Source organism: Penaeus chinensis, chromosome 16 (genome assembly GCF_019202785.1).
Source record: "Penaeus chinensis breed Huanghai No. 1 chromosome 16, ASM1920278v2, whole genome shotgun sequence".
In the NCBI taxonomy this organism is placed as follows: Eukaryota; Metazoa; Arthropoda; class Malacostraca; order Decapoda; family Penaeidae; genus Penaeus; species Penaeus chinensis.
In genome coordinates, this window is record NC_061834.1 from 28,151,496 (window position 1) to 28,161,035 (window position 9,540).

Consider the following 9,540-nt stretch of genomic DNA (forward strand, 5'->3'; position numbering starts at 1 on the left):
AGTTAACTGCTGGAGGGTCTACCTGGTACAGCTGCGAGGAGGGCTTAGAGTTCATCTTTTTCAGGGTTTGGTAGGCAGGGCGAATGTCATTTACCAAGAAATGGCCTTCAACCTCCTCTGCAAGATTCCTGATGACCTGTTCCATGTCCCTTCTCAGAAGTGTCCGAGCCCTACGTACCAAAGAGCGATGTGAGTCCTGATTGGCATTCAGCTGAGCCATGTGGGCCTCCAATGTCTATAGGGTGATGAAATTCTGCCTTGCCCTCGGGCATATGCATATGTCCAAGTGAAACACCCTAGAGTGGTCACTGGAGGGACGAGGAGTTTTAAAGTGGACCACTACCTGCCTGTGGTCAGTGCCACAGAACCCTGCGATTCTGGAGGATCCTCAATCGAGTGCTGACAAATTGTGGTCGATCTTGGCCATAGTACCCGTATTGCTATACCATGCCCAGCAATGCGGGTTGGAGTGCTGATACCAGGAGCCAGAAATCCTCATGCTCTGGGACCTAGCAAAGTCCCGTAGAAGGAGGTTGTTCTTATTGCTGGGATCAGCTCTTGAGCCATAGGTGCTAACAGACATCTTATAGCCAGCTTGATCATAGCTGGATACAGCATTGAAGTGGCCCAGAACAATTGTAGCGAGGCCGAATAGCGGTAGAGTGCAGACAAATAAAGGGGCAGCCTCCGTGATATTGAGCCGACCAAACATGCAGGATGTGCGAATGTCCCTGCCTGTGATCAAGGCCATATGGCAAGAGGAGTGAAAATAGGGGACTAGAATGTCGAAACAAACTCGCAAACTTGACAAGACACGGGATCAGGAGGTAAGAATATCAGATGATATAAGAGAGAGTCAGCTATGGTCGCTGTACTTGAGTATAATGTCTGGCTTAGGTGAGAGTACGTAAACTTTGTTGTTTAACAAGAGAGGGGATGGGTGTACCACTGTAACGGGGCCGAATAGCGGTACAGTGCAGACAAGGCGCGTCTGGCACGATGCGGTAATCTTAGGTAGTGATGAAGGTGTGATAGACTTCTCGTTCACTTGCAGCAGTTTATTATGGCGAGCGAATGGTACAACTGACGGACAGAGGTTCGGTCCGGTCAGCGTGCTGTAGGCTGTCTGTCTGTCGCTCGCAGGCGACCCTCTTTTATACAGATTTAACTAGTAAAATCTCTTCCCAGAGGCCATGTGTGGAATGGGTCTAACATCGCCATGTGTGGAATGTGCGTTCACAGCATTAAGAGATACGAAGCCAAAAGCATGCTTCAGTCTCAGTGCTATAATACGCTCATCAACCACACCTCAACTACCGAGAGTTGAAGTCGGCTGGAGATGGTATTGCTACTCCCTGGAGATGATGACCATCGCCAAGGCCTGACCATTTGTAGGTGTACCTATCCCCTGGGACCGCAAGGTGCCTAGTTTCCATAGGTGGCCACAAGGAGGCACTGCAGAAGTCTCGATGATGTGAGGCTGTGAACTGGCAAGGGAGGCTTATGCATAGTTGCTCCATTTTAGCACCAGGCTAGCCAGCGGTGGCAGCTGCAAGGGAGAAGGCATGCAAGTACTTAACACTATCTAGGCTACCACACCATCGTTTCACATCACCCTGAGCATGAAGCACCCACCCACGTATATATTTATGTACATGTATATATATGTATATGTATATATATATATATATGTATATGTGTTTATATGTATATGTGTATACATATGTATATGTATATATATATGTAAATACATGTGTATATATATGTATATATGCGTATATATGTATATGTGTATATATGTATATGTATGTATACATAAATGTGTATATGCATATATATATATATGTATATATATACATGTATATATACATGTATATATATATTATATATATGTATATGTTTATATATTTATATATGTGTGTGTGTGTGTGTGTGTGTGTGTGTGTGTGTGTGTGTGTGTGTGTGTGTGTGTGTGTGTGTGTGTGTGTGTGTGCATATATATGTATATATGTGTATATATGTATATATGTATGTATATATATATATATATATATATATATGTATATATATATATATATATATATATATATATATATCGGTGTGTAGGGATGTTTGTGTGAAGGAGTCTGATATATATGCTTGCGTCTGAATGTGTACGCACTCGTATGTCTATATGTATGTAAGTGTTTAGGTAAGAGTGTGTGAATGTGTGAATGTATGCATGTATGTATATAAGTATGAATGCATGATTGTGTGTGTATATTCATGTATATATGTACGCATGTATGTATGCATGTGTATACATTAATTTTTTTTCTACAAATACACGTATACATGTACCTGATATGGGATGGTAAATGTTTCATTATAAATTCCATATAATCACACAAAACAACTTATGCAACAACCAGCTGATCATCTGAAAAGAAAATTGCCTTCTCGGTCTATCGTCATTGCAAGATTGTCACTGTCTCATCTAGCAATTGCAAAGACAAGATTCAGTACAGTATTTTTGGTGAATTATGTCTGAAAATGTTGAGAGGAAAGGACTTCCTTCCTTCTTCCCTTTTTCCTATTTTCCTCCTGTTCCTCTTTTCGTTTTCCTTCTTTCTTCTCCTTCCTGTCCCATTCCCTTCTTCATTCTATCCTCCTCCCTTCTTCATTCTATCCTCCTCCCTTTTCCCTCTTCCTTCTCCCTCTCACCTCTTCCCCTTCCTCTCCCTCTCCCTCTTCCTCTTGCTGTCCCATTCTCCCATTTTCCCTTTCTCCCGCATCCCCCAATCTCTCCACTCTCTCTCTCTCTCTTTCTTTCTCTTTCTTTCTTTCTTTCCCCCCCTCTCTCTCTATCTCTCTCTCTTTCTTTCTCTTTCTCTCTTTCTTTCTCCCCCTCTCTCTCTCTCTCTCTCTCTCTCTCTCTCTCCTTTCCTCTTCCCTATCTTCCCTCTTCCTCCCCCTCTGTTCCCTCTCCCTCCCCCCCTTCTCTACGAATGCTTTATCTATGACGTCACGCAACAGCCTTCTTTTAATTCGCATTCATATGACTTTATGACGTCATGCCATATACCGAGAGAATGACAGGGAAGGAACTTGTATGGCTGCTGCCTGGTGAACCATTTAGCAATCTCGTGAAAGGATTGTGTGTTCAAAAGGGTAATATAGCGATTATTCTCATTATAATAGTAATTTCGTTTGGTATTAAATTCGAAGGCTAATGCATTGTGGATATGCATTGTTTTTTGTAATCGTGTAATCATTATTATTTATATGATTACATTAATTATATCATTATTGTTATTATCATTTTTCTTGTTATTAGAAGTGTCATGATAATCATTATCATTATCACTGTCACATCTCTCTCTCTCTATCTATCTATCTATCTATATATCTATCTATCTATCTATATCTCTCTCTCTCTCTCTCTTCCTCTCCCTCTCCCTCTCCCTCCCTCCCTCCCTCCCTCCCTCCCTCCCTCCCTCCCTCCCTCTCCCTCCCTTCCTCCCTTTCCCTCTCTCTCTCTCCCTCTCCCTCTTCTACTTCCTATGCCTCAGAATTTTATTCACCATCTTCTAATTCCTCTTCCCTCCCCCTCCCCCTTCCACCATCATTCTCCATAGCATCTTCAATCACAATCATCATCAATCATTTCCATCTCACCATCTCTCTTCCTCTCCTCTCTCCCCTGCCCCCTTCTCTCTCTCATTCTCTTCATTTCTGTCTTGTCTGTCTGTCTCTCTCTGTCTCATTCTCATTCTATCTCTGTCTAATTATCTCTCTCTCTCTCTCTCTCTTTCTCTCTCTTTCTCTCTCTCTTCTCTCTCTCTCTCTCTCTCTCTCTCTCTCTCACTCTTTCTCTCTCTCTCTCTCTCATTCTCTCTCTCTCTCCCTCTCCCTTCCTTCCCCCCCCCCCCCTCTCTCTCTCTCTCTCTCTCTCTCTCTCTCTCTCTCTCTCTCTCTCTCTCTCTCTCTCTCTCTCTCTCTCTCCATCTCCCTCACTCGCCCTCAACTATCGCCATCTCCCTCACTCTACCTCAAGCATTTCCGTCTCCCGCACTCTCATTCTCTCTTTCTCTCCATCTCCCTCACTCTCTCTCTCTCTTTCTCTCCATCTCCCTTACTCTCACTCTCTCTTTCTCCCCATCCTTCTCACTCTTCCTCAACCACTTCCATCTCTCTCTTTCTCTCCATTTCCCTCACTCTCACTCTTTCTTCCTCTCCATTTCCCTCACTCTCACTCTTTCTTTCTCTCCATCTCCCTCACTCTCACTCTCTCTTTCTCTCCATCCTTCGCACTCTCCCTCAACCACTTCCATCTCTCTCTTTTTCTCCATTTCCCTCTCTCTCACTCTCTTTCTCTCTATTTCCCTCAACCACCTCCATCTCTCTCAACACTCTTTCTCTCCCTCTTCGCTCATCCACCTCCTTCTCCCTCACACTCACTCTCTTTTTCTCTCCCTCAACCACCTCCATCTCTCTCAACACTCTCTCCCTCTTCCCTCAACTACCTCCTTCTCCCTCACACTCACTCTCTTTTTCTCTCCCTCCCCGACGCGCAGAACAGCAAGCTAGACCGCCAGGATTTGGTCTACGCCCTCATCAACTGCGAGCAAGCCTTCAGCCACACCTGCAGGTTTGGTCTCGAGAGGTACCTCATCCCCCTGAAATTCCGCTCGGACCTCATAACACAGCGACAACATGACCTCCTCTTCAACAACATGGAGCAGGTATGTTGCAGAAGGGAGAGAGGAATGTGGGGACTATGGCAAGCAGGGAGGGAGGGAGAGAGGGGGAGAATGTTGGGGTAGAATTGCGGGAGGGAGGGGAAAATGTGGGGAGGAAATTAGGGGAGGGAAGGGGAGAATTTGATGATAAAGGGGTGTAGGGAAGAAAAAAACGGGAGGGAGGAGAAAATAGGAGATAGATTTACAGAAGGGAGAAAGTATACATATATACTGCAGGTTCGGTGATGAGAGATGAGAAGACGGAGGGAGAAAAATAAAAAAAAATGTAGGGATGAAAGGGAGGTAGGGAGAAAAGTGTGGGAGATGAAAAGGAGATAGGGAGAAAAAATATGGGGGATGAAATTACGGGAAGGAGCTAATCAATATGGGCATAAAAGGGAACTAGGAAGGAAAAAAAAAAAAAAAAAAATACGGAAATGAAATAAAATGCCGGGAAAGAATTACGACATCAAGAAAATACGGGAATAAATATAGAGTTGGTAGAAAACATGCGGATAAAATCACAGGAGGAAGAAACAGTGGAAGTAAAATTGTGTTATGAAAATAAAGTGTGATGATGATATTACATTACAAAGATAGTGTGGGAATAAAACTGTGGTAGGAAGGATTAAATATACATATAATTCCGAAATAGTTACAATAATAATGAAGAAAGGTCAAGTTAATATATAATATAGAAGTAGGGCGTCAGACGGAATATATTAAAGTCGACTGAAGACATTAAGACTAGTGAAGAGATTATCCTCACAATGTTACGTAGGTTCAATCTCTCTGGGAGAGACGTGCTCGTTTCTGACAAGTGAATCGTTAAGGATGATGTGTCAATGTGTACAGACTCAGACACACACACACACACACACACACACACACACACACACACACACACACACACACACACACACACACACACACACACACACACACACACACACCCACACCCACACGCACACCCACACCCACACCCAAAGACCACCCACTCACCCACCCATACACCCACACCCACACCCACACACACACCCACACACACACAGCCCACCCATCCACCCACCCATACACACACACACACACACACACACACACACACACACACACACACACACACACACACACACACACCCCTCACACACCCCCACACCCACCCATCCACTCACCCCCCCCCCTATACACACTCCTAAAAGAATAAACTGACATGACAAGACCTACTTTGACCTGTATTGACCTGTTTTCAGCTGGTTGACCTGGCCGAGAGTCTGGTGGACCGCCTTATGGGCAATGATGGAGACTCAATCGGAGATCAGGTCGGACTCTCCTATTACGCGCTGGTAAGTCTGTCTGTCTGTCTGTCTGTCTGTCTGTCTGTCTGTCTGTCTCTTTGTATGTCAGTCTGCCTTTCTTTCTGTCTGTATGTCTTTCTTCTTTCTTTCTGTCTGTTTGTCTGTTTGTATGTCAGTCTGTCTTTCTTTCTGTCTGTCTGTCTGTCTGTCTGTCTGTCTGTTTGTATGTCAGTCTGTCTTTCTTTCTGTCTGTCTGTCTTCCTTTCTTTCTGTCTGTCTGTCTGTCTGTCTGTCTGTCTGTTTGTATGTCAGTCTGTCTTTCTTTCTGTCTGTCTGTCTGTCTGTCTGTCTGTTTGTATGTCAGTCTGTCTGTCTGTCTGTTTGTCTGTCTGTCTGTCTGTCTGTCTGTCTGTCTGTCTGTCTGTCTATCTATCTGTCTGTTTGTCTGTCTGTCTTTCTGTTTCTCTGTCTGTCTATCTGTATATCTGTCTGTCTGTCTGTCTGTCTTTTTGTCTGTCAGTATTAGTAGTCTCTCTGTCTGTTCTGCCTACCTATCTGTCTGTCCGAATACGTTGTCTCATCTGTCTCCCTGTCTGTTCTGTCTACCTGTCTGTCTGTCTGTCTGTCTTAAAATGTGTTTGTGTAATTTTGATGTGTGTTTTTTTTAACATCTACCCTTGTCTTGTTTATATGACGTATGTAATGATTTGCTCTTAGACCTGGAATTCTTTCTATATTGATTTAAGACTGTCAATCGTCCCTGAGTCCTGTCATTTTGACTGTCTATTGTCCCTAAGTCCTGTCATTTTGACTGTCTATTGTCCCTAAGTCCTGTCACTTTGACTGTCTATTGTCCCTGAGTCCTGTCATTTTAACTGTCTATTGTCCCTGAGTCCTGTCCTTTTGACTGTCAATCGTCCCTGAGTCCTGTCAGTTTGACTGTCTATCTCTTCCATTTCCCCTTTTCGACTGCAACTATCTTCCCCAAATATCTATGTGTCAGTGTATATATATATCTGCCAGGCGTGTGTCAGTATCCATCAGTGTAGGTTCCTCTTCAACTTTCGAAATGTTTTCAAGAAGATAAAAGAACAGAACTATCAAAACAAAATGAAAAGTTGATGTAAGTCTAAAAAGAAAAAAAAAGAAAGGAAAAATAATTATAAATCTGTTTCGATGAATTCTGAGAAATCTGTTATTACATCCCCGCTCATTTGAATGCAGGTTGTGCGTGCTCACCAGAAGGTTTTCAAAAATTATAACAAAAAAGGGAAAGAAAAAAAAATCTATAAAAAAGAAAAAGAATTGTCTGTGGCCACTGATTACATGTTTTCGTTTCATGTAATGATAAAACCTTTGGCGATGCTAGGTGAAAGTTTCACAGAAATACGCACACGGATAAGCACACGCACACGCACACCCACACCCACACCCACACACACCCACACCCACACCCACACCCACACCCACCCACACCCACACCCACACCCACACCCACACCCACACCCACCCACCCACACCCACACCACCCACACCCACCCCCACCCCAACACACACACCCAGCCCCACCCACCCACCCATACCCTTGAGACTCACCCCCCCCCCCCCGCCTTTCTCTCCCTCTAAGGTCGAGGAGCTGGCGGAGAACTACAGCCTCTACCTCGAAGGACTTCCCGAGGCCGACAAGATCCTCGCCTTCAAGCTGCAGGATATGGATTTCAAGGATTTCCTCCTCGTCCCTACGGTGCCCAGGAAGAAACCGGATATCACGTCCTTCTTGCATAAGCCGGCTGAGGTAAGGATATTGGGGGGGAAGGGGTTGGAGGGAAGGATGGTTGTGGGTAGGAATGGGAGGGGAAGAGGGGGGAGGGGAAGAGGGGGTTGGGAGTGGGGTTGGAGGGGGAGGGGGAGGGGGAGGGGAATGAGTGGGAGGGGGGAGGGGTGGGAATGGGAAGGGAGAGGGGGAAGGGGGGGGATGGGGAAGATGTTGGAGTGGGGAGGGGTGGGAGAAGGGGAAGAGTGTGGGAGGGGGGAGGGGAAAAGGGAATGGGTTGGAGGGGAAGGGGGTGGGAGTGGGGTTGAAGGGGGAGGGAAGTGGGAAGGGGCAGGGGTTGAAGGGGGGAGGGGTGTGAGAGGGGAAAGGGGGGGTGGAAAAGACGAGGAATTGGAGGGTAGGGTTGGAGAGAGAGAGAGAGAGAGAGAGAGAGAGAGAGAGAGAGAGAGAGAGAGAGAGAGAGAGAGAGAGAGAGAGAGAGGGAGAGAGATGGAAGCAGGAAGAAATGGAGGAGAAAGAGGGGAAAGAAGAGAGGTGGGGTTGGAGGGGTGGGGACGTGAGGGTAATGTATTGGGGAACGGAAGGGAGGGTAGGGAGAGGAGGGGTAGGAAAAGGATAGGGGGGGGGTGTGTTAAGGAATAACGGAGGAAAGAGGGAGATGGTGAATAGGAGATGAAGGAATAGGAGTGTTGGAGAAGAGGGAGGAAGGGAGATGGTGGGGGGGATGGAGTGGGGTAAAGGGAGAAGGAGGGACAGAGGATGACAAGGATAATAAGGATGGATGAGAGGAGGGAGGAGTAATGGAGAAAAGGAAGAAGGCAGAAGACGAGGGAAAGAATACTGGAAGGAAGAGAAGGGAGGAAGGGAGAGAGGAGAAAGAGGAAGGGGTAGATAGCGAGACGAGGAGAGGAAAGGAGGGATAGTTTAAGGGAAAGTAAGAAAAGAAGAAGGATAGACATGAATAAAGGAGATGAACGGAGGAAGCAACGAAGATGAAGCAAAACCGAATTGTTTACGCAAGCAAAGGAAGAGGAGAAGAAAAAGAAAAAAACAAGAAGGAAAGAAAGAAGAAAAGGGAAAGGAAGGAGAATGAAAAGAGAGTCCAGGCTCGCAGATACACTTACAAGCTCCATTATTATTCCAATTCATAACCTGTGCCATTTCGAAGAGCAAATCTTTCGCCTTGGGATTGACTCGTCAGCTGTTGGATTAAGGATTAACGTAGTCTTAAATCCTGTATGGAGCGATAAAGGGGGGGGGGGATTATATAATATGCAAATGGCTTTTCGTAGTTCTGTTTAATGATTAGTTTCCATTACGGGATTTAATGGGATTTTAGTAGCCTTTTTTTTCGTTACTTGTTTTGTCTATCTCGTTTTGTCTTGGCGTATTTTCTTTATTTTTCGCTTTTGCAGAAACAAAATAATGACGATAATGATAATCAGATTTTGTACTTTTTAAAAATTCATCTTAACTATCTCTTTCTTTCTTTTTCTTTTTCTTAGTATCATCTCTTTTATTTGACATAACTATCTCTTTGTATCTTGTCGTGTTTTCTCCTATTTTCTACTAGAGGATTTTCTCTCTTCAAAAAGATGGAAAGAAGAAGAAAAAAACATCTGCGTGCCGTGATGAGAAAAGGAAATCCATTTTTAAGTTTATTTTCAAAGGCCACTTTTTTTGTTTTCTAATCAACTCAAGCTTTAAAGGGAAGGGTTAGGGTTTTTCGTGGGGGGGGGGGGTATAGAAG

At 44.7% G+C, this 9,540-nt stretch overlaps 1 protein-coding gene across 1 annotated transcript in view; it reads left to right on the forward strand.

The window, feature by feature from the left end:
- Window positions 1–782: 782 nt before the first annotated feature.
- The window catches only part of LOC125033282, a 15,547-nt gene continuing 6,789 nt past the window's right edge, over window positions 783–9,540 (forward strand). Inside the window, exons 1-6 of the mRNA XM_047624665.1 lie at window positions 783–903; window positions 1,189–1,230; window positions 1,396–1,421; window positions 4,557–4,724; window positions 5,972–6,064; window positions 7,644–7,811. Of these exons, the coding sequence (XP_047480621.1) occupies window positions 783–903; window positions 1,189–1,230; window positions 1,396–1,421; window positions 4,557–4,724; window positions 5,972–6,064; window positions 7,644–7,811 (618 nt within the window). The remainder of the gene's footprint in view (window positions 904–1,188; window positions 1,231–1,395; window positions 1,422–4,556; window positions 4,725–5,971; window positions 6,065–7,643; window positions 7,812–9,540) is intronic.